Source organism: Dromaius novaehollandiae, chromosome 2, assembly GCF_036370855.1.
Source record: "Dromaius novaehollandiae isolate bDroNov1 chromosome 2, bDroNov1.hap1, whole genome shotgun sequence".
Classification (NCBI taxonomy): Eukaryota; Metazoa; Chordata; class Aves; order Casuariiformes; family Dromaiidae; genus Dromaius; species Dromaius novaehollandiae.
The window spans coordinates 165,092,481-165,116,642 of NC_088099.1; the positions used below are offsets into that span (position 1 = coordinate 165,092,481).

Sequence of the window (24,162 nt, forward strand, 5' to 3'; positions counted from 1 at the left end):
AGCTCCACTCCAGGCTGTAATAAATTCACATATAACTTACGCTAGTATAAGACAGAACTAGTGCTGAAAGACAAGTCTTGCTTTCACACGGCCGTTCAATCTGCCCTGCAGTCCCAAAACTTGTATTATCATGAGCGTTCCTGCAAAGAAGCAAAGCAGGTAAAACTAACGAGGGAGAAAGATGGGTACAAAGGCAAGGAACGGAGCGGACTTGGGTTTAGCTTGGGCCAGCTCGCCGAACAGTGCACATTGCAGCCTTGCACACTAATGCCAGCGTGACCACTTCTTTCTGCAGCAGTGCTAAACTCTGCTAGTTTAAGATGCATGTAAAACTACAGGCTTACACATAGACAGCTTTACATCTACTTTTGGCAGTGCAGAGTTTTATTTTTCAGGTGCCTGTTTAACGAAGATTGAAAGAAGACAGAGTAAAGCCTACAAAAAAGACAAAACTAGCAGAGCTGAGTAGCACTGACAAAAACAGAGAGGAAAGCACAAACTACAGCAGGAGAGAATGAACTACTCTCACCATGACTGTGATTAAAATCAGTTTCACAACCCAAATACAACCAAAATTTGGCAGCACTGTGGACAGCTCAACAAGAACTGAACTCAAAAGACACCAGAGAGAAAAACATCAAAGCAAGCTTTGGACTGACTTAATTACATCATTATCAACAGTACTTATCTAAATCAATAGCTTCCAGCTTGACTATGCCTAATTTTCAAAAGTTATATGGCTTTAAAAGGTCTGGTCACTAGGTATAACATAGCTTCACAGATGTAGCAGAGCTATAAACAAAGATATTTAAATGACAAATGACATTTTTCCTTATTACCCAAAAAAAGGAGATTAAAGAAACATGTGAAAAAATGCTCACACTAAGTTTTTTTTTTAAGCACTAGCTGTAGTCTGACAGAAGAGCAGTAATAGCAAAATAAGTTCAAATAGAGAAGAAATTAAAAAGAACTATGCTAACCTATAATGCCCACCAAACACACTGAAAGACACTACTAAAACATTTTCCTGAGTATATAAAAAATTATCCTAGGTAGACAAATATATGCATATCATCTCAGCCTAAGGATTAAAAAAAAAAAAAAAAAGCCCACTGTGAACAGTGCTAAAAAGTCTTTCTTTGAAGCATGACTTAGAAATGGCTACCAAAGAAAACAGTGCGCTACTAAATTACAGCTCTGGTGTAAGGTGTGAGATACATTACACTGGTCCAGTCCAGCTGTGACTGAAGCTATTCAGATCTGTCTTTTATTTTCCCACATTCCAAATTCTGATAGCATAAAACTGTTAACAAAAACTTTAAATTCAGTTTTGGATATCAAAATAAATTGGACAGAAAAAAAAAAAAAAGAAGCCTGCACCAAATTGGAAAGTGAGGTAGTTCCCTAGCTGATAGGGCAAAGGCTACTTTCCATGCCAGTGGGCTGCTTTTCACGTACATCAGCAAGGATGCGTGATACTAAGCCAAATTATTTATACAATGCATAGAGCGAATCCATACCCACAATCATTATAGGTAAAACTACATAAGATTTTCCACCAGCTACTGTTTTCTAGTTCATTACTCACCAAAAATTAGATACTTGAGGCTGACTTTTCTTAACTGTCACTTAAGACAGAGATCACATTTTAAAGTTGAATAATATCTTCTGGTATTTGAGTATTAGAATTCCTGTCACTAAAACTAAGACCAAGTATTCTGCTAAAACCTGAAATAAGGAATGAAAGACACAGCATTTTTGACAAGTCTTACAAGTTTTGAAAAGCTACTGACGGCACGCACTTAGCTCATACAAACAAGGCTTTCATTACACATGTAAAGTTGCTAGTTAATGAGAGCTGCATATGTTTGCAAAGCCAATTTAGCAGTTAGAAGTTTCCTGCATTCATCGGTTTGATCCACGCAATTTCTGGATGGCCAAAAGTCCCTAGAAGCACTCAGTTTTCTGGAATAGCAAAAACTTTCCCTCTTATGCTGCTAAAGAGGACAGGACAGAACAGCATATGATAGTCTAACCCACTAGTTTTCTCCTGCAGAGCGTACGCATTTAGCTGCCTTCCCCACCCTTTTGTGAAACAGGAGAAGACCGACGGTGCTAACAGTGCAGAAGAGGGTAGGCGAAGTATGAAAGTGACGCTTTCCTCGAAGTCAGGAAGGTCTGGATGTTCCACACCATCTCTGTACTCTTTCTTTATACATTACAAAACACAGTTGAATAGACGAGTGCCTGACATTTCTGCAAAAATTAAAAACTTCAAGTTGATGGAAAAATAAATGTACAAAAATCCAGCATTACTGCATAGTCAGCATGTCAGAATCACTGCTGGAAACTTTCACTTTTCATGTAGTGAATCTTTTGTAAACTTTGGTTCACTAAGAAAAGAAGAAAGTTTGGTTCATACGTGTGACAACATCAGGCACCTTTTCATCAAATAACTACCTCATCTTTAAGCCACCTAAAACTATACAGCTAGTGGAAACACTAACACGGAGTCTTTTTATTTTTTCCTAAGAAAATACCCTGGCCATGACAATAATATTTTCAAACAGTTACCCTGGTTTTGTAGGTTGTAAGGTTGTCAAATGTGATTTAAGTTTAAGGAAAAAAGTCTCGTGAAAAATTGAGTGCTGTACATTAAATTCTCATTTCTTCTTTTACATATGGCAGCTTATAATGAATTTCAACATAATTTTGGGGGCTTAATTTTAGACGGTAAAAGTGCAACCATGTGATATGATAGCAGCAGGGTAGCACAGTATGAACAGGCCCAGTTCCAACCTAAAAATAATATTAAGAGGCTTTCTAAAAAGTGACAGACTGGACAGGTAATGAGCAGACCCTTGACAGGGAGTACAAGGGAGTTCTTGGTGTTATTGAGGCAGGTGCTAAGAGGAAGCAGGTAGAGTTAAGTTCCAGCAGATGAAGATGTTGCCTTCACCACCACCTCTCCAAGTGAGGCATGAATACACCCTTTCCCACACCAAAATTAAAGATCAAAGAGAGTCCAACCGTCTGACTTCCAACTACCACATATCTTCAAGAAGTATATATGAATTGAACATAAGTACACACACCAAAAACCAACAAGAAAGATTCAAACGTTTCAAAATTACATTAACAATTTTAAAAAGGTACTTTAAATGACAAGCGATAAGATAATCTTAGTTCCAATAGCCTGCTACAGAAAACTCAGTCAAACTTGTTTCTCCATGAGAAACTAATTTTTTCTCCTGGTATTTTATACGTAAAGCCACAGCCCCCTTTACAAAATCACCCTTTTTCAGGTAAGCACTGCTTCGACAACTAATTAAAACCTCCGGTAGCAAACAAAACCAAATATTGTTTCAAACAAAGAATAAGGACAGAATATACAGCATGCAAAGTTTAGTATTTACGTATTTATAAATTCTAAACAGTGCAAGTTTCAAAAGTTTATGCAAGCTTTAATCACTTCCTCAAACTCAACTGATCTAGCAACAGTATTTTTATTATACCTCCTTGGGATTTTCCTGTCCTTCTAGAAAAACACATCCTAAAAAGCATCACTATGAAACTTCTTTATTTTTAAAATAAGATTCACACTCAAAATTTTAGTCTTTCTATAGTTTCTTGAAAGAGAGAAGGACATGGGTGCAAAGTCTCAGCAAATAAAACAGTAAGTCGAGATCTCAAAGTCGAATATTTTGCGAAAAAGGAACAGAGATCACAGCTTTTCTAATCATAAAAAAGTGATTTGTATGAAGATATCTTACTCGCTTGTATAAAAATATCTTACCCCTCAATGTAACAGCATGTTAGAACAAAGTTTCCATGTTTAGCTGCAATTTTTTTAAATTAGTCAGATACAGGCTCCTAACTTGCTTTATACTGTTTCCAGAAAAAGAATGAAGATTAAAATAGCAAACCCTGTGGCAAACTGAGTGATTACACTGGCAGCAGGCCAGCGCCACAAACACCCTCAGAACGGGGCTGGCTGTGGCGTCCAGTTTGGTGACAGGAGCAGGAAAAGTAAAGTAGCTCGCATGCAGCAACACCGTCCGACGAACCGTCAAGCAGCGGCCGGATCCCAGTTACAAGAGAGATGAATGGAGCATTTAAGCTGCATCAAGGATGTGGTGACAGACATGTAGAGGCTGGAGCTCTCCCGCACTCGCGGCAGCTGTGTCGTACCGAACGTTTGCAAACCACACTCCTGCTTGCTCATTCCTCTGAAAAGGATCTCGGCATACGCTCAATAGGTATCAGATTAACGTATGGACGGGGACTTTCACCAGCAGTGCACAGGCCACGTTTAGCCTACAGGAGACAACTCAGCGCCCTGCTGACAGTCTCTGTTTCCAGACTGGTTCACAGTACAGCGCTTCTCATGTTAAAAACTTTCATCCAAGGTCCTGCCGTATGATTTGGTGTGCAGCAGGAAGCTTTTTGGAGTGCTAAAAGCCATCACGCTGGTACAGCTCTCTGTGGACGACTGCACAGGAAGGAAACAGAGCGCCTCGCGATGTGGAGAGCAACTTGCAGCTCGTGCTCTAGACCAGACACTGTCCCTGCCCAGCTCTGCAGAGGAAAAAAGGCTGAGCCCGAGATAAACTAGGAAGTAAACAAGGCAGAAGATGAGCTTGGTCGGAGGGAGCAGAAGAGCAGGAGCCTGCGGCACAGGACAGCAGTGTTTGGAGAGGAATAGCAGCTCAGTAAAGGTACGGTGTTTGTTCTCTGGGGCTCACAGAGAGTTGTTCTGATAAGGGGAAAAATACACATACACACCGCATCTGGGTCCCTGGTGGTAAACAGCAACCACCAGTGCCGGCGTGGTGGAAGTAAGATCACTCTGCGTAGAAGGGGCAGCATTAGGATCAGATAAAGAGCAACTGAAGGAAGATAGAGACTGCTCCCACATGTAAACCTACTCTCAGCCCATATGCAGGCATTTTTTTCAACTATTCGGTTCCTTTAAAAAAAAAAAGAAAAAAACACCAGATAGCCAAAGAACCCTTATATACAATTTTACAAAAGATGTAACAATAAGAGGGGAAGGTAACAGCCCTCAGCAACAGCACAATTTAAGCACCAAGATTATCTGCATACTGAAAGTGAACAAGAGAACCTGACACTAGAAGCCAAGCAAATGATAAAGTAAGTATTTATGCACAGCTATTGGTGTCAGTACTGAAACGTGAAAATGGTCTAATAAAAAAAAAAAAAAGAAAAAAAAAGCACTGAACGTCATCAGTCTGGATGCATACAGCTACAGTGGTCTATCTTCCTAGTCTCCAGGAAGTAAAAGTCTTCATGAACTTCATGAACTATAGGAAGAAAAGCAAGGAGTATAGCTTTGCTGTTTTGCCTAAGAGGAAAGCTATCATCCTGATCTTCTTTGATTCTCTTCCCTTCAAGGGAATCACATCAGAGAGGGGAGGAAAAAAGAAGAAAAAAAAGGAAGTGAGCACTAACTGTAGATCCTACAGTAGCAGCATTCAAGAGAGAAGCAGTTAAGGTCTCCCAGCTACAGGTCCTATATTTCTCTACACTATGCCTTACTAGATGATCCCTCCAAGGCAAAAAAGACTTTATGCAAAACTATGAAGAACGGTGAGATAAAACACGGGAAGTTTCACTTATTTTTAAACTTTGTTAGAGAAAAAAAACGAGGTAAACATAGTAGTTGCTATATTAGAATAGATTCCTCGTCGCAGAAAGAGAAACAAATTAAAGCACTGTCCCATACTAAGTACACAAGCTCTCACAATATCAACCGATCTCTCCGCTGAATAACGTCCCTGAGCAGCCTGCAGGCGCTTCTCCTGCCCACCTTCCCCTCCCCTCGGCGCACACACATCCACCGCGAAGCCTGGAGACCTCTCCTGAAGCCGGTAACCTCTCCACCCCCTCCCCGACCCCCGGACGCAGCCCGCCCGCACCCACACCCGGGCGCTGGCGCGGCCACAAACCCGCCGCCAGGCAGAGGCGGCCGCGGCGCCCCCCCCCCCCTCGCCCCAGGCGCGGCCCGGCAGGACGCGGCGGCTGCGAGGGAGGAAATGGAGACCCCAGTCCCCGCCGCGCTGCCAGCAGGAGGCCGAGCCGGCGCCAACGGCCCGGGGAAGGCGGCGCGGAGCGCGCAGGCAGGGGGACGCCGCGCCGGACGAAGCGGCGGCCGCGGAGGGTCCCCGGCCATTTCGCCGCCGCAGAGCCGGGCCCCGCGTGTGAGCGGGGGGGGGAGCGGGGCAGCCCCCTCCCCTCGCCCCTCCCCGCTGCCTCGGGGCTCGCCGCGGCGGAGGGAGGGGAGGGGAGGGCAGAGCGAGGCGACCCTCCCCTCGAAGGGGCCTCAGGACACGCAGGCTCGCTCGCCTCCCTCCCCGAGGTGGCGGCGGCCGCCTGACCCCTCCTTCTCCCGCCAGCGCGGCCTCGGAGGCTGCGAGCAGGCCCGGGAAGCCAGCGGGCACTGAGGGGAAGGGGGGGGCGCGCGGGTCTCCCCCCCCTCCCCCAACGCCTCGCCGGCGGCCGCTAACGCCTGGCCGGCGGCCGTTGGCGCCTCGCGCCCGCCGCCTCGCGGGTGGGGGGGGAAGAGGGGGCGCGTGCGGCGTCTCGCGCTGACAGACCGCCGCGTGCGCCAACGGTCACCTCCCCCCCCCCGGCAGAGCCCGAGTTCAAACGCCGCCGCGGAGGGAGGGAGGGAGCCGAAGCGGCCGCAGCCTCACCGGGTCCGGCGGAGGTGGCTCCCGGGTACATGTCTCCGTGTGCGGCGGCGGCGGAGGCGGCGCCTCTCTCCGGGTCCCTACCGCGGCGGCAGCTCGAGGGGAGGGAAGGGGGAGGAGGGAGCGAGCCCGAGCGGCGGCTACGCTGTCGGCGGAGGAGGAGGAAGGGGAGGGAGGAAAAGAAAAGAGAATAAAAAAAAAAAAAAAAGAAGAGGGAGGAGGGCCGGGCCGACGCCGGGAAACCAGGTTACTCGGCGGCACTGAGCGGCGGGGCGGGGGCTGGAGAGAAGGGCGGAGCGGCGGGGTCACGGGGCAGGGGCGCCCCGCCCGCCGCCGCCGGCTCCCTCCGTCCCCCGCGCCGCGGCCCCGGGGCGGCGGGAAGCGGCGGAGCCCGGGTCCGCTGCCGCCTCAGCGCGCCGCTCCGCGCTGATCCGCCCCCCTTCCTCCTCCTCCTTCTCCCCAGCACAGATTTCATCAGCTGGACCCGAACAGCTCTCCCCGGCCCCGCCGGCGGTGCCCACGCACGCTGCGCTCTTCACAGCCTGCCAGCGCTTGGCTGACCAGGCACAAACAGCCTTTCTAGGCCCTGGAGTCACCCACTGAGAAGCAGCGAGGCTCGTTTTGGCCAAGCCTTTGCCTGGGGCAGGTGCAACATCAAACTAAAACGAAGTGTGTGCTGCAGCCAGGACTGCTAGAGACCTCTCTTTCACCGAGAGCTTGGAAAACAAAATGCTAAGTACCTCTAGCTCCCTCCCCGCTACCTCACTACCTGTCCTCTAAGGCAGTCTGCCTAGTTACGCACGTGTGAAAGGGATAACAGAGCGGTGTCAATATTATATGTACTGCCTGGTTGCGAATGCCCTGCTTACTTGAAAATTGGATTCGATTCTTTCACTTCTTCCTCCCCAAAGCCGCATGCGACAGGGCAATGCTGCGGTGAAAACTGCAGATCGCTCACGTCATGGATCTCGCACCTCCATAACCACATCCACTTTTTGTCATACCTGTTAAACCCAGCTGCTATCTGGTACCTGCATGTGTTCTACAACAAGATAATCTCTGGCCATAAATTTAATACAGGAGAATACCACCCAGCAATTTCTATAATGTGAAAGAGACAGTATTGGTCAGTATGATGCATTGAGACCCTGAAACAGCAGTGATGATGATGTTTCCTTCAGGAGTCATCACCCTTTTGAAATCACGTCATTGGTACTTCTTCCTTTCAGGCGGAGAAAGTAGGAATAAAACTCTTAAACCTGCTAAGGATGCAAAGGGCAAGTTAATGATACTTCCAGCAGAAAGCGTTAGTTTTAGAAGTAGAATATAACACCTATGATCCATAGTTTCAGTCACCTGCTCTAATCATCTCATTTAGATGAAGACGCCTCTCAAAAAAACCTGAAAGGACACATCCTAGGACAGCAAAGCTCCTTCAAAGTCAGCTGAATTCCTTCAGTAAATACTATCTGCTAAAGCACAAGGTGAACACACTGCTTGTATGGTCAGTCAAGCCAATTAATATCATCCTTCACCTCCTTCATATCTGAAGCTCTACAGAAGCATCTCACTGTCCCAGAGTTACATCAGCTGTATGTCCACTCTTCCCTTGGGGTCATCCTGATGGATATTCAAGGGTCTCTGTTCTGAGATCAGCTTTCATTTCAAGCGTATTGCTCCTGAAACCATTGTCACCACTAGACTTTCCAGTGAAGTGATTGTGGATTTGTTTGCCTTCCAGGCTCCTCTAGTTGCCAGAAAGTTAAGATTTACTGGTAACTGTAAACAAATAAAGGACAAAATCATGAGTCAAAATTAGTTCTAGAGTAAAGAGCCAAGAAGCTGTAGCAAAATTATAAAGACAGACTTTGAAGACCGCCAAGGGAGCTGTCAAAGGCGTTGCTGTTGTCTCCTCTGAGGATTTGGGTAGATTTTTGCATAAACACCACTAATTCTTTTTTTATGCTAAGTAGTCTTCCGAGAGGCTGGAAACAGGAAAAAAGAAATCCAGAAAAACAACGAGCCAAAAGAGAGTCATCTGAGGCAGCTCCGGTCTTTCTGCTGTATTAGACAGTACTAAATGCTGACAGCGGGAAATCATGCAGTCTCTGTATCAGCATCAAAGGTTTTGATATTACATTTAAATCAGTCTCCTCTGTTCCTTCTGATTAGCAAGATAACTCTCTTTAACATGCATTGTACCATGCCTGTTAGATCTTCTGCATTTAAGGATGAGAGAGCATGAAAAGACACCAACAGGTTTCTCGAAAACGGTCTATCGAAAGTGGTGATCGTGGAGAAGTTTGCATCCAGCACCCATCACCTGATCTCACACCTTAAGCCTCGACTCACTGCCTCACATCAGCACAGGCTGGGCTAAGCAGCTATTAGGGGAGTCCCTTAGCACTTCCCATTACATATACCTATTCACAAGTGTCCGGTGAAAGAATGGAAGCAGGAGAACTAGTATAGCTGTCATCATATCAGCAGTTTTTTTATCATTTTGGCAAGAGAAATGACATAGTTTATGTTAGCTACTCATGGAATACAGGATGAAAATAAGCCATCATCACAAGTAACCACAGCATTTCAAAATTAGTGACTTATCATGCGTTAGACTGTCTGTGGCGGACAGATGAGTGAACTTTTGCCTTAAACATTTCTTGGTACATAAGGTGCAAGCAAACCATAACCCTGAACAAGCCATCTGTTCCCGGCGGAAAAAGGACTGTGCTGCTGCAACCCCTGAAATAGTCTCCCTGCGACCACCTGGAACACACCGAGCCTGCACTGAACCAGACCACGATCTGGCAGAGACTTTGGGACCTGGACTGTAAATTATTGCCACTTAGACCAACTTTAGCTAAATTTGCGGAAGCCTTAGGCCGCACTCCTAGTTCAGTGAGAAAGGGCCCCAGAGCTGGCACAGGCTGCAAAGATAAGGGAGTTACAAGCACTTTGCATTCCTGTGCTTCACACTCCAAAAGGGAGGATGTCAAGGCTTTGAAATAAGGCCTGCTTGGGCATCAGGACCCTGGGAAACAAAGCCTCCTCTCACTGCTGAAACAGTGTTAATTAGGGGGGTCTGGACTATCTCCCCCTCGTCAGGACCTTGGGAGATGACACCTACTGTCACTGCTGGGGCAGTGTTAATTGTTAGTTGCTGGAATTACCACCTCCTTGCCAGGACAAGGGTGGGACCCGAGGAATGAAGACACATCTCTCAGCAGAAACTGCAACAGTAAAGATAAACAGCCTGCCCAGGGACAGTGATGAGACCCAACAGGGACAGGAGACCCCAGACCTGAATATTACTCTTGGTCTGAATTACCGCGTGAGGGGTGGAGATCTTAGATTAAGGAAAGTTATAATTGCCCAGGGATTTCTTTGTTTGGGGTCCCTCTTTGGAGGCACCCAGCTCGAGTTGTAATTACTGCACACACATCATTATAATTTATTTAATATGCCTTGATTTGGCTACGAACTTTTCCAAGACACCCAGGGTGAAGAGGACCAATGGGACACTGCTGGATCCATGGGTGGTGATATCTCTTTCTCTCTTTCTCTTCCCCCCCCCCCCTTTTGATGAACGTTTATAAGATCTGTTCAAATCATACGGCACGGGACTTGTCTATCTAGTTAAAGTAATCGCCATCGAGTTATCATATTTAGCCACATGCCTTGCCTTTTGTATTACTAAATCATAAAACTGGTTGGCTGGTGTCGTTTCACCTTAATTCAGTCCAACAGCATCATGAACTTGGTCGCTGGTCCCAAGGGGAGGGAGGTCATGCTAAATGACTCCTTTCGGGCCGCAACGCTGTCAGATCCATTAGTACTCCAGAAATTTATCAAAGCTTACATACTTCAATCAGGTATTATAACATAAACTTTTCAGTTATAAGATTATACTCTAAGTCACATTTTGTGAGAATCGGCTTTCACATTGTAAAAAATTTACCACACAAAGTGCACAGATTTAGGTTATGAGGGCTATATTTTAGGTTAAGAGGATTTGGTCAGTGGACCTCCAGGACCATCACTGCAGAATACAATAAAATAGCCCTTCCTAATTATAACACCAAAGGCAATTCCTGGGGTGAAAAAACCCCTAATAACAGATGCATGGATCCCCTCAAAAAAACACCACAGCTTTCATTTGCAAAAACATCAGTAATCTCGGCTTGCCCAGTTTGGTCACCTCAACTTGTAGCACTCAAGCTAACCTCCGTGATAACATTCATAACTTTCAAACCTGCAACACGAATAGAAACAGGACAGGAGCAACGACTACTGCATTATATTTTTCCACGTGAGGGAAGACCTGCTCATGTTGGTAGAAGGCCCTCTCCATCCTGTAGTTCTATAAACACATATTGTCCTGTCTCATCTTTCTATATCATTCTGCACATGAAATATTGGCATGAAAGCAATGGTTGGTGAAGCTTACATGCCGAAGGGATATACCCACAGGGAACTTCATCCGACACCTCACATGGCTGTAAAAGAAAAATGATATATTCATGATTGTACCTGCTGGCAGTTTGAAAACAGTGCAAGCTAACAAGCACATATCCCACGCTTTTCTTGGGCCCCAGAGGATATTCTGCAATTGGTTTCCGAAACTACCTGGAAAATATAGATCCTGAAAACAGCAATTAATACCTGGAAAATCCTAGATTGCAATATACTCATATTGATTTGGAGCTGATTTTTGTGGATTTAGAACTTTATAAGCAAAAGGGCATATCACTGTGTCTACATGACTGCAGACTTGCACAATCAGTTAAATAGTAAATTGTTTAAATAGTTTTATTTAAGTACTGTTTTCTCATGTAGACAAGTCCTGTTTTTCCTTTAGGCTATTTTCATGCTACTCTGCACTTTGAGCAACTTTACTGTGTGTTGAGGAGAGGAAAGAGTTACAGCTCTTTCCTACCCTCATCTTGCAGTAAAGGGCACACACTCACTTGGGGCCTGGCAACTTGCTCTACTTCTAATGCTTTCTCTTATTCATTACACCTGACAATTGATGTTTCAGAGCACATTGAAAACTAATTACACCTTACCAGGCAATTTCACCAAAAAGACACCAGTTGTTGAGAAGATTTGAGGGCAACATGGTTTGAAAAACTCTGTAAAAGCATTCTTATATGCATGCTCCTTACATACTGTATTTACAATTACACAGTAGTATAAGAAGAATTGCTGAAACATTCAAAAATGCTTTTCTTTAAAGATTTATGTGACTGTTGGCCACAATACCCTACCATAACTGCTGGATTTAAAGTTGAAATTTTGCAGAACTGATATCTGCCAAAGAAGGAATCATTGCTTTTGGAAAAAAACAAGCATGTTTTAGTCATTTTGGAAGAGAAGATGGTATTTATGGACAGCTTTAAAATGACTTATATCAGCAGAGGCAATCTGGGATAAATATTTTGCATAAAAATAGTCTAGTAGCAGAATATATGGCTTTTCTCTGGTGAGAAAATGTACATTGATGTCACTAAGTGACAACCCTCCCCCTTTTAAACAGAATTAATTTTAAAAACACATTTTATGAACATCTGTTAGACAGTGCTAACAATATTAAATGCTAAGAAATTTTACTTAGAGAAAGATTATGTAGATTTGATTTGTGACTCTGAGAGGATTCAAACTTATATTGTATTAGATGTAATGTATTAGATTTCTCACATATTCTGTATCCTGCTTTGCATGATAATAATATAAAATAAATGAGATCAGAACAAAAGAGAAAATGACTGTGACTCTGCCATCTAATGTTTTCATATGGCAGATAGACTCAGACTTCTGATCTCTTCTCCAAGGACTGCTTACTTGTGATTAAATCAGTGATCAGTAAAATAATAATCTGCAGTAGGGGGACCAAAACCTAATATTGTCTCCCCATATCCACATGACTGTACTAACCACTAGGCTAAAAAGCCACACTTGATTTCTCTTGCCAAATGAAATGTATATTTATATTAAATAGAAATTATTATTACTAACTTCAATTCACTCAAGAAAAACTCACCTTCCTAGGTAATCAAGTCCAATAATACAAAAATTAAATGCTATGAAAAAGATGCAGCACCACCTATTGGGGATATGCACTGTGCACTGATCATTACAGCAGTAATACAGTTTTGTTCTATTTTTCTGCTAGTGGCCTACCATCCGCACAGGTTTCCAAGCTGGGCTTCCCGCTTCAGTCCTGAACTCAGACATAAGAATATTTCTTGGATCTGAACCTAGTTATCAGTAAGTACAAAACAGAGATAGAAAAACAACCCTCCCCCCAACTAAGTAGAAAAGTCCTTTCCAAAAAGGATAAGGGAAGCCGATACTGCACCTGAGGCTGTTCTTGAACAAATCTGGAAAAATCAATTTAATGATCCCCAGGATCATTTCCATTATCAAATTCCAGAAAAACTCACCAGACTCAGCATGGCACAGTAGAACGCAATATGTCCTAAAATCCTGCCACGCAAAGAAGAAACTGCTATCTTTACTGCAAAACAGTTGCAGAAGGGGAGGACTATCTTGGCTAACAGTAGGTAAATGGTGGCTCAAAACAGCAATAAACAGAAAACTGGGCAACCTGATAGCTACCGGCACCTTCCCCCTCTTGGAAGTTGGACAGACTTTACCCAGGTGCCCTTGGGTAAAGGAGCTGGTATCACGATCAACAACCTGAAGTTCATTAGTGTTGCTAATTGCTAAAAGCAGGAGATAAAGCTTGCATAGCCAGATTAACATCCTCCTAGGGCTAGTGAATAAATTGGACTGTTTGGACAAGAACAAGATGACAACAGTAGGCTTCCACTAGCAAAAGAGAAGTGTGAAGAGATCAAGGTAGACAGCAGTAAGACAGACACCTAAAAGGGTTTAGCTACTGCTAAGTGCCCTCCTTGTCATACAGTGACTGCTTTAAGGAGACCCAGAAATGATACAGAAGATGCAAGTGATTCTGGATGACATGAAGCCTATTTAGAAGCTAAGGTAGTCTGTTCTTTTTTTTTTTGGGGGGGGGTGCTTTTTTTCAGCTGAGCAGTCATCTCTTCTCCCATTCTTGGGTGGGTAGGCAGGCACATGACTTTCTTACCTGTTGATCTTACACCTAGCTAAGCTTCTAACTCACATGTTGTTCCATATTTTGAAATACTGTCTTCAAGTAGCAGGTGTAAGATGCTGCCATTTCACCTGTCTTTCTTATTCTTACTAGCTCACTATCAAGTCACAAGGTAATAAAGTTTTCTAGAATCCCAGAATGATTTGGGTGAAGGAGAATAACATATGCTTGTTGTGCCAGCTGGGCACCTGAAAGTGGCCCTTTCTCTTGTCAGGCTGCATTGAGTTAGTGTTGTAGCTGCCCCTGAAAGCAAAAGCACACTAAGCAGACTTTAACACTAGCTCATTTTTGAACCAAAACATAAGTGTGCTAACGCAGTACATCTTACAAAAAGATAAAATTCCCAAATTGGCAGGCTAGGGTAAGAAGATCAGCTCCCCTCGGTGAAGAGCTCCTGTGTTTGGCCACCTCGATGACTACCAAGGACCACAGTCATGCTCTAACTATACAGCATCAACTCTGTAGTATTGTATTCTCACAGCTAATTTAGGATAAAAGTGCTAACGATTGACTGCTTTGTATACATAGTGATAGTGATGGGTAATGCGTAAGAATGACTATGCAGTGATAACAATTGTGAGAACTAATTATTAGTATGGAGTGTGCTGTTAATGAATGTCAGTCTAGCAAAGCTTTGTTTTAAACTTAAAAACTGGTGTGATGTATCAGTCTCCTAAGCACTCCCATCACAGCAGTCTCTAAGTCCCTAAATGGGTGTGTGTGTACGGATGTTAGAGGTGTTAAGTGGATTGTACAAAGGTGCAGAAGAAAACACTGCTGCATATTTCTAGACCTCATGCTGGTCCGATTAGGCCCTACTAACCAGCAAGCCTGACTGGGCTGGGCTTAGAAACTTTGGGAAGCAGCAAAACCTGTTGTTAGTACACAGTGATCTGTTTTCGTTATAACTTTACTCTGAGCCCCTCCAGATCAGCCACATCAGTGTCACTCAATAAATGTAGCGAGACAGCCATGAAGCAAGGATGTAGGCAAATCTCATCTAATTAACATCTTTGCCAAACAAAGCCTAGGCTCAAGTGAATGTCACATTTAAACTTTAAGTTTGAATAGTTTATTTTTAAACTCTGCATGTTGAAGAAAGGTTGTACAGGGACAATATTTAAGGCATTTAGGTTTCCATTCAATGCAGGATGTTTTTGGTGGAGCAGACTTATTTCGGATCATTGTGGTTTCTTACCTGGCAGCATCTTTAGACGTACAAAGGAATGGGTAACTGAGCAGGTCCTTATGTGAGCTGTTCTAATAAAGGCTCATGGCCTTTATTTGGTATCCTGCATTAGCAATTTGTAGTTCCCCTTGCTTCCCTCTGCTTAGGCAACTCATTCTTCAGTTCCTTCCTCCACATATGTAACTGCAATCTGGCGTGGGATCCACTCGGGGAGGAATCCTTCTCACTTGAAGAGTTTGGGTCTCCTGCAGTCTTTTTAGCCTATTCACAAGCTGTACATTTCCAAAGGTGCTGTAGCTGATGTAAAGGAATTCCTCTGCGAGTCTGATGCTCTTAAAGAAACTCCAGGTTCTGCTTCCAGATCAGCAGTTTGGAACAGTTATAGCCTGCCTGTGAACTTCCTCAGTTAGCAAATTATGACTGGTCTCTCGATAAGTCTGTATTCTTTTGTTTGTTTTTTTTTGCACACGATTTCTGTTACTTATCTCCTGGGCCAGCTTCGTTGCAGTCTTTGGTGCATGCAGCCAAATATATGGCCATATCCCCCTCTCCTTCTCTTGTATCCTAAAAGAAAGGAAATAAAAGGCCAAGGATGTGTTCTGTGAATTCTGATCTTCTGATAAAATTGGGATACTTTTGGTTCTGCTGCCTTCTGCCTCACACTGGCACTGGTTAAACTCATGCAACTAGACAATAAATTGGATCTACAAGTTCATTTGGCTGAAAACGACTCTTTTTGTGTTGCCAGTTCTCAGTCAGCTCATCTCGCTGGTCTGTGTGCCAGTGCGGGGGAGCCCTGGGAGCGAGGGAGACACAGGGAGAACAGAACCACCCTGTCCATCACACGAGTCATTCGTGAAAACACATCCTCAGGCCCCTAATGCTGAAAGAGGGGCCCAGGATATCGCATCCTCATGGGAGGATGCTTTTATCTGCCACTTTGAATCAAGTATTAAAACTCCAGTGTGGCAGCATGCAAGACAGCCCTGTCGTTAGGATCGCCTGTTGTTTAGCAGCACGTTTGCTCACTCAGATGGGCGCTCCTGTGACTCTCTCCTGTGGATTTGCCCTGTGCCTGTTACAGGGAGCATAAGTGCTCAGTTCGGAGGTGCTGACTCCGCTAGTAGGGACAAGAAGCAAGAAGTTAAGTGCTGCAACACTCTGCATCTGTCACCTCCAGCAGCAAGGAGTGTCAGATCATAATTTAGTGATACTTCATGTCATGTTGCTTCTGGTAATGTGTAAGGGGTACAAGGAAGTCAAGCCACTCTTGTGTGCCTCAGTTTTAACTTGTAATGGTCTAATAAATCCTCTTTCTTTTCTTTTTTTTCAATAAAGGAGCATTACAATATTAGGGTATTGGATATGTTTTGCTGGTGCTGGTAAATTGTCATTTTTGGATTTTTAAACCTTCAGGCTTTTTTGCAAATCCTTGAATTAGATTCTGCAGAAGTTTGTTTTGTGACAGTTTGACCTATTTGTTGAACATAAACAGGGGAAAAAAAAAGCTGGTTATTTTAAGTAACGCTTCTCCTGTCTAGAAGTAGATTGATAGGCTGCATATAAATAGAAAATAAAGCTCTTATTTTGGTGGGATAGTTTGATCAGTTAAGTTACTCATCCCTCCCTCAAAATAACTATTTTCTCAGGCCCCTTTTGACAAAAACACGATGTGGGGCTTTTTTTTTGCTGACGCAAAAGTCTCTGCGATAAAACAACTGAACGCAGAGCGCTATTTCGGCGCTAATTTGGGAGGGGGGAGCCGCGCAAGACCGGGGCCCCGCCCGGGAGCGTAGCAGCACAGGCAGCCGCCGCCATGGCACCGCCGTCCCGTCGTGCCCCGCCGCGCTGCGATTGGCGGAGCGCTCCCCTGACGGCATTGGCCGGCGCGCTCCCTTGCCGCTCGCGGGTTGGGCAGCGGCGCTGACGGCTCTGTGACGTCTCGCTTTCCGCGGCGTGCCATTGGCTCGGGGCGCCCTTATAGAGGCCCCCCGCTCGCACGTGACTCCTTTCCTCAGTGGCCGCACAAGGTGCTGTGTCCTTCAGCTGAAGCTAAGGCCGTTCCACCCCGGCGACTAGCACCGCGCCCCCGCCATGGCCTCCGTCTCCGAGCTCGCCTGCATCTACTCCGCGCTCATCCTGCACGACGACGAGGTCACCGTCACGGTGAGTGCGCGCCCGCCCGCGCCCTCGCAAGATGGCGGCGAGCCGCGGCATGGCCGCGCGGCGGCCGTTTAACGGCTGCCCCGGGGGGCGGGGGGGAGGCGCGCGGCGGCCGTTTAACGGCTGTCCCCTGGGAGAGGGGCGCGCGGCGGCCGTTTAACGGCTGCCCCCGGGCGGGCCGCGCCTCAGCGCTGCTCTCGTTGCAGGAGGACAAGATCAACGCGCTCATCAAGGCGGCCGGAGTGAACGTGGAGCCGTTCTGGCCGGGCCTCTTCGCGAAGGTAGGCGGGGGGGGAGGTGACCGGGGCCGAGGAGGGGGGCGCCCCGGGGCCCTGCGCCGTTTCCCTGCCGGTGGGGGCGGCGCAGCCCCGCAGCGGCTCCCCGGTGCCGGCGCTGTCGCTGTCACCCGCCTACAGCCGCTTAAAGCGCTTCCCGGAAGGGCGGCGGTGAGCGGCAGGCGGCCGGCTCGTGGTACTGCGGGGTCGCCGCTGAATTAATGGTGGGGTTTAGAAGGGGCGCGGGCGGAGGTGAGCCTGCCTGCCGCGGCCCGGCCTGGCCTGACGAGGCTCTCTCCGCGTTTGCCCTTCCCAGGCGCTAGCCAACATCGACATCGGCAGCCTCATCTGTAACGTCGGAGCTGGCGGTGGTGCTCCAGCTGCGGCTGCTCCCGCCGGTGGGGCTGCTCCTGCGGGCGGTGCTGCCCCTGGTAAGTGGGCCCTGGTGTCCGAGGCAGCGCTGTTTGCTTGGAATTAAGACTTGAGGGAACCTGATAGCAAACATCTTGTTGACTGACTCTCCCCTTGTAACTCTTTTAGGTGTTTTGAGCTTCTTAGTACACATGTAGGGGTTTAAGAGCAAAGCAGGCCTTTAACTTTGGAAGGGCAGAAACTGCACTTCCAGTCAGTGGGCAGGGGTGGTGTTACCTCTGAGTTAAGTCTGAACTTCTTGTATGCATCATCAGGACCTCAGTGTGATGACTAGAGAGAGTGTGCACCTGCTTTGTAAACCTTTTTGGGCCTGATAGGAGTTTGGAGAAAAGGACTTTAACTACATTTGTATACTGCTTATAAGACATAAGTTTCCAGCAATGGAAACACTAGTCTCCTTGGATTGTTAGATTAGCTTGTTATGATTGTACAGGCTTTGTTTCTTGATGTTACGGTCTTTCTATAGAAAGTCTTCTGTAGTAGCTGGTACTCAATTGTGACTTTCGTGATCTGAGAAAATGAAAAAATCCTGACTGTTTTCTCCTTTTGTAGCTGAGGAGAAGAAAGAAGAAGAAAAGAAAGAAGAATCAGAGGAATCTGATGATGACATGGGCTTTGGTCTTTTTGACTAATTAGTTTTGTACATGTCTGTAATAAAGAACATTTAAGTGTACTTTTTTTATAAAGATGATGCATGTGATTGGGGGGGTGGATGGAGGACTGGCATGTTACCTGTAGCTACCAAAGCTGCTTTCATACTGCATGGCAGTTCAGAGCTCCACAGCTCTTGACAAGTGGTGGTACTGAATGGTGTCCTTGTTGTGCCTGTGAGGATTACAGCTCTCACTTGCCTTCATGGTTTATGAGCAAAGGGAGAAGTGTAACTGTAGTGAGTGTGGGCTGTGGTCACGTTTGACAAAGGTGTTGCTACTTGGTCTGTACTACAGCCAGCAACTACTTTTGCTGCAGCCCCTTGCTGCCACTGCAGCACCTCCTGGTCATTAACAACACTGGTTTCTAGCAGCAGGTAATTTAACCTGTTGAGGAGCAGTTAAAAGGGCTGGGCTATGGCAGGTTTAAATGCACTTTACACTGGAGGGCAGTTGAGCTTAAGCCTTGGGAAAATGCTTAAAAGCCCTGGTCAAGAGATAAATTGTGTTATTACTTATTCATGGTTACATGTGATTTAAAAGCTAACAAAGTCCTGGATGGCTTCAGGCTCTTGGCCTACAGCCAAGCTGAGGCTGTTTAAGGTACTTGAACTGCATAGCTTGTTACTCTCAAAAATAGTTAAGGAGCATCTCTGCTGTGAAGGGTGGGTATGGAAGATTGTGTGACTTTCCTCATATGAAGAGAGGAAAAAGTCTGCATTATTAAACTAAAACTCTTGAACAGGGCTGCTGCAGGGCAGCTGAGCAAGGGCTCAGTCTTTCCCTTAAGAGTGGCTATTAGTTTTTCAGTCTCTTAGTAAAATGTTCAGATTTTGCAAGAGGAAGGACTCCAAAATTATGTAGGCTTATTCCACCTCTGGAACAAAAACTGCTAGTGCTTTGCAGTGCTCCCTCTTCCCCCTAAACTGGATTGTGTGTGTCTTTCTGGGAGCTGTGGATGGTCTCCTTGTGTGCATGGTCCTGGAGCAAAGGCTGCACCTGCGGGTGGCCCTTGTGTGGCAGCAGCTGCTGCAGAGAACTTACTGAGCTGCTCTGGTACCTCAGTCAGACCCACCTGTACAGCCAGCTGCCCCTTTGCCCACCACTTTTTTTAAACATTTAGAGAACAGCTGTGTTTTTCTGGAAGATAATGTAAAGCTTTGTTTTCTTCCTTGGATGCTCACTGTTGCTTTTGAAGCCTGTGTTTCAGTCAGTTTTTCAAAGTTTGGGAGACTGGGTAGGGGGATAAATCACAGCAGACAAAACTCAATGATATTTTCTGAGGTGCGCGCACACATCACATACATACAAAATATATATTGTAGCCAGAATTTCACTGGTAACACCTTTTTAATAGGTCAAAGTAACTGTACAGTTCATTATATTCTTCCTGAGAATAATTTATATCCCTCAACAGCAAAAAGGGAGTGTGGTTTTTATTTTAACAGAACAGATGGTATAACTGGAAAACCAAGGAAAATCTAATTACATTGCTCTACTATAACTCCTCCCAGGCAAGATAGACAAAAAGATGGGTTAGTTAACTACAGTGGGTTTAAAATATTCAACATGGCTTTAATCTTTCTTTATAAATTATATAAAAATGGGGAACGTGAATGGTTACAGAACTCCTCTAAATGCGGCTCTGAATTACTCTGGTACAAAGCAGCATTTTTGCTTCCAAGGAAAATAACATTGCTACAAAAAAACTGGCACGTTATTCTGGTGAAAGACACAAGAGTTTTCAGTTGTGTTCTACAGCTAGTTTCCAAACAAATGCTTCACACATCCACAGAAAAGTAAAAGGCAGGAAAATGAAGAGGGCTTTAGTTTGTCTTGAAATGACCGAAGTCTTGAAAATATAGCTTTTTATTTTCTTTCTCTGTAAATTGTGATTAGCATATTGCGACGTAAGTGTTCTAATAAAAAAATTCCAGTCTGGATAGTTCATACACTGGGGGCAAGAATTCTCAGCCCTGAGGTTTCCCAGAATTCTTCACTTCACGATACCTTTCCCCGACCTGCCGCCCGAACCCTCCGGCTCCGAGACGGTGACCCCGCGGCGACTTTAGGCTAAGCGCGTCCTACGCGATGGCGGGGAATTTAATTGCGCTCCATAGTCGTGATTTCCCAAGGACTTCTGTACAGACTTCATCTTGTGATAATGCCACTTGTTGAATCCCAGACCAGCTCGGCTTTACGATAAAAACCGGGTTAAACTTGTAACGAGAGAGAACCAACAGCCGTCAGTCAGGTCTGCTGAAGCAAGAGTCGCTGGAAAGCCAGGACTACGCTGGGTGAATCCTCACTGCTGGTGGAAGGTGGAGTAACATCCTTTCGCAAGCAGAACTCTCCGACAGAACGATGAAACTCTTCCCTCGGGATTTAATGCGGTCTGGACTGACCGATCACTTTCAGTCTGGCTTGATCGATCACATCCAGCAAGTTTTTGGCGTCCACAGCCAGAGCGTGAGCAGCCGTGAGCATTTGCTTTTTGTACTCCTGCTGCAGGCTGGTCATGACGTACTGCTGGGCCAGCTTCATCTTGTTGATGAGTTCGGCCAGGTCGGAGTTGAGCAGCTTCTGGGCCATCTCGATCTGGAAAAACAAGACGCAGTCAGGACCGTCGGGAGCACTGCGCTCCCAGCAGCACAACCGGAGCAGTGGCCCTATCTACCCTCCTGAGCACCAGCACATCACCTCTCACTGAAACCTGGGCAGCCCCTGCTCGGGATTGAAGCTGCAGCAATTTCTCTGGAGATGACATGGAGCGGACAAAATTTCTGTCCTTGCTGCTCTGCCCCGATTACCAGCTGCACGGAGATCAAGAGCAGTCTTCTGCGCTGCTGCTCAGCCCCCGCTGCTAACAGCGGTGAGACCCTGATCACTAGGATTGGATTTAACCCGAGTCCAAAACACTTTGTTCTAGGTCTCCAGGTCCCTATTATCATCACCCCCTCCCTTGTTTTTCCTAATAGCTCTAAAGCAGTAAAAATAAAACAGGGCAAGAAGCAAGATACAGATTGCTTACCAGAACCGCATTAGCTAAGTCGGGATGATTCTCTAAGAGCATATTTAAAGAATCATTCTCAAGCCTTCTTATTATCCCACGCGTTCAGGGTTTAGAGGGAAAATATTTATTCCTGACTCAGAAGAACTTCACTGACAGATCTCAGTCAGTTCTCATTTCGAACGAGGTTACTAAGGGATGTTTTCTCAGCAAATGCTTCCAGCTACACTGAGCTACGCTGAATTAAGTGGTTAATGACTTTGTGTGCGAGCTGTAGTTTAAGGAAAGATTACACTTGCAGTAAGAATTAATTCCCAGATGGTGTTCCTGAATTAGAATACTGATTTCCATACAAGCACTGATAACCGTTTTTCCTTTAGCTCTGTATATGTGTGTGTTGTGTACTTTTCAGTTACACCCAGTTCAAGTGTCCTCACTTCGGACAACGCAAGCGTACGTCCACGGAGCAATCCAATTGTAATAAAGTTAATTTAGTGAAGGATCCTAACCTGAGAGTTCACAGTGCTTAGCGGATCTAACAAACACGTTGCAGATGCAAAGAAGTTAAACTAGTACTTCGATTTTAAGGAAAGCCAAACCCCACCCAGGCAGTTGTCCTGCCCAAGGACAACTTGAAACTTAATGCGTGAGCTTTCCATGAGCGGAGCTCTACGTACCTCTCGGTGAGTGCTCGCAGGAAGCACTGGCAGGGTCTCATCTACTGTTGCCAGTAAAGTTCTCAGCGCCAAGCCAACCTCCTAAGAGGAGGAAAAAAGAAAGGAAATAATAAACGACAAATTTGACAGAAGACAGCCCAACGGCACACGCCACCGCTTTCCGATTCAAGCACCCCTCTCAGGAGCATGTTTGGTTTATGTTCATCAGCTACATACAGGAATTACTCTAGACCACGTAAGCAAATGTCTCTAAACTTAAAAAACTTGGAATTGGAGGAAAAGTCTTAGAGCAGGAGTGAAGGAAGCAACAGGTATTCTTATGCCTCATCTCAGTAAGAACAGAGTTAGACCAATATGGCTCAGTGGCTTTGAAAACCCCACCCGTAATTCCTTGCTTCATACATACAAAACAAGCTGTCACAGGATTAATTAAAAAATGATGTTCTTTTAAAAAATTAAATGCAGAGCAGTTAGTGCACAACTCCCCACCTCCCAGCTAAGCACAGGCAGGCTGGGGAAAAGCACCGACGTCCCCAGTGCTTTTGTATGTCCAGCTTTCCAGGAAGCTTGTCCTACATCACGTAGAGAAGAACACCGTCATCCAGGAGAGAAAACAAGCCCAGACTGTAGAAAACACCTTCCTACCTTCACCATGGGGACGTACTCCTCCGGCGGAGCTGGCTGTATTTTACTGGACATTTCTATGACAGCTTTCACCAGCCCAGTCACGTTCTCGTAGACCTTGTCGTTGGAGCGGTCCAGGTTGGCGGTAGGAGGAGGGCTGATCTCCTGCGGCTGGATCTGGAAGCGGAGGGAGGTTGTTCAACCCCGGGTCCCCAGCAGATGGGGCTCGGCAACTTCCCAAGCTCGCCAGAGCGCCGGGAAGGCCTGGGGTGGTGCTCAGCCCTCCCGCCCGCTGGGTCCCCGTCCCGGCCACGCGCAGCCGCTCTCAGATCGGAAGGAAATTCCCTTCTGTTCTTCCGACTGAGCCTGGCCGTGACAGGACACCGAAGAACTTTCCACCAGGAGTTCTTTGAAGAGCTTCCAGTGCAGCTCCCACAATACAGAAGCAAATAATTTGCGGAACGAGGAGCACAGTATTTGCAATACAAATCTACGTCTAAGTGGTTCACTACTGATGGGCAAGTTTCATTGCTAAGATAACGGGCCGTCAGGTCCCTCGTTCCAGAAAGTTGTTTTGTGCCCTCAAACAACGCCAAGGGACATAACACATGGCTAGAGGAAAGAGAGAACCTTGCGGCACACGTTCTCAAGTGTTTTGTTAGTGAAAACACACAGCAAATTAACAAAAATGGTGTCACCAGTACAGGTGGAAAACACTGAACATTTTCATACAGTTTGTTTCCAACAGATCAGAAAAATGCCAATCGGCTAAAAATCCTGTAGTCCTTACTCAAGCAAAACTTCCACCAAGTTGGTCCTGGCTAAAGTTAAATCCAAGACAGGCTGAAATTACCCTGGTCAGAAAAGAAACAAACTTTGAAAACTCCATTTCCTCTGCAAAGTCCTCAGTAGCTCTGCTCTTGAGCTGTGAAGCTCCAAGCCTCCCAGCACCCTGCAGCTCTTCAGGACTAGTGGTCCAAGCGACTACTCAGTGGGAGGTGGTGGTGAAGAAACTGCCTGTTTCCAGCTGGCCACGCAGCTGCAGTCCGGCCTGTTGGACCAGGATCAGCTCAGCACTGCAGACCACCAAACCGGGTTGCTACTGGTCCTGGTTACAGGGACGTTTCACTGGAGACACAAGACTCCAGGTGGCAGAAAGCAAATGATTTGGACTGTGCCGTTTCTCTCCCAAAGTGAGAGTCTACCACAGCACAAGCCATTCGAAGAATAAAATTAAAAAACTAATTTGACAGAGCCCTCGCTACATCCTGCAAATGCCCACTTACAA

At 45.9% G+C, this 24,162-nt stretch overlaps 3 protein-coding genes and 1 long non-coding RNA gene across 18 annotated transcripts in view; 2 read left to right on the forward strand and 2 right to left on the reverse strand.

The window, feature by feature from the left end:
* The window catches only part of AGO2 (argonaute RISC catalytic component 2), a 62,618-nt gene extending 55,628 nt beyond the window's left edge, over positions 1-6,990 (reverse strand). For 6 of the 9 annotated variants that reach the window (XM_026113628.2, XM_064507910.1, XM_064507913.1 and 3 more), the window contains exon 1: positions 41-3,865. Coding sequence is in view for 1 of the 9 variants with exons in the window: in XM_064507908.1 (XP_064363978.1) it covers positions 6,717-6,747 (31 nt within the window). In the remaining 8 variants the exon portion in view is untranslated. Of the gene's footprint in view, positions 1-40; positions 3,942-6,716 lie in introns of those variants that run through there. The other 3 variants (XM_064507905.1, XM_064507908.1, XM_064507911.1) reach the window with 3 other exon arrangements.
* Positions 4,586-5,679, forward strand: LOC135327644 (uncharacterized). The gene is made up of 2 exons (XR_010388069.1): positions 4,586-4,718; positions 5,416-5,679. It is a non-coding gene; the product is annotated as an uncharacterized LOC135327644 (long non-coding RNA).
* Positions 6,991-17,025: 10,035 nt separating the features above from the next.
* RPLP1 (ribosomal protein lateral stalk subunit P1) lies at positions 17,026-18,586 on the forward strand. Its single transcript, XM_026113669.2, has 4 exons — positions 17,026-17,209; positions 17,413-17,487; positions 17,798-17,912; positions 18,466-18,586. Exons 1-4 carry the CDS (start codon positions 17,138-17,140, stop codon positions 18,543-18,545), a joined length of 342 nt encoding a protein of 113 aa, XP_025969454.1. The 5' UTR covers positions 17,026-17,137; the 3' UTR covers positions 18,546-18,586.
* Positions 18,587-19,880: 1,294 nt separating this feature from the next.
* The window catches only part of PTK2 (protein tyrosine kinase 2), a 196,084-nt gene continuing 191,802 nt past the window's right edge, over positions 19,881-24,162 (reverse strand). For all 7 annotated transcript variants that reach the window (XM_064507919.1, XM_064507918.1, XM_064507916.1 and 4 more), the window contains 3 exons: positions 22,896-23,051; positions 22,251-22,331; positions 19,881-21,161 (listed from right to left, as the gene is read on the reverse strand). In XM_064507919.1, coding sequence (XP_064363989.1) covers positions 20,949-21,161; positions 22,251-22,331; positions 22,896-23,051 — 450 coding nt within the window. In that variant the 3' untranslated portion in view covers positions 19,881-20,948. The remainder of the gene's footprint in view (positions 21,162-22,250; positions 22,332-22,895; positions 23,052-24,162) is intronic.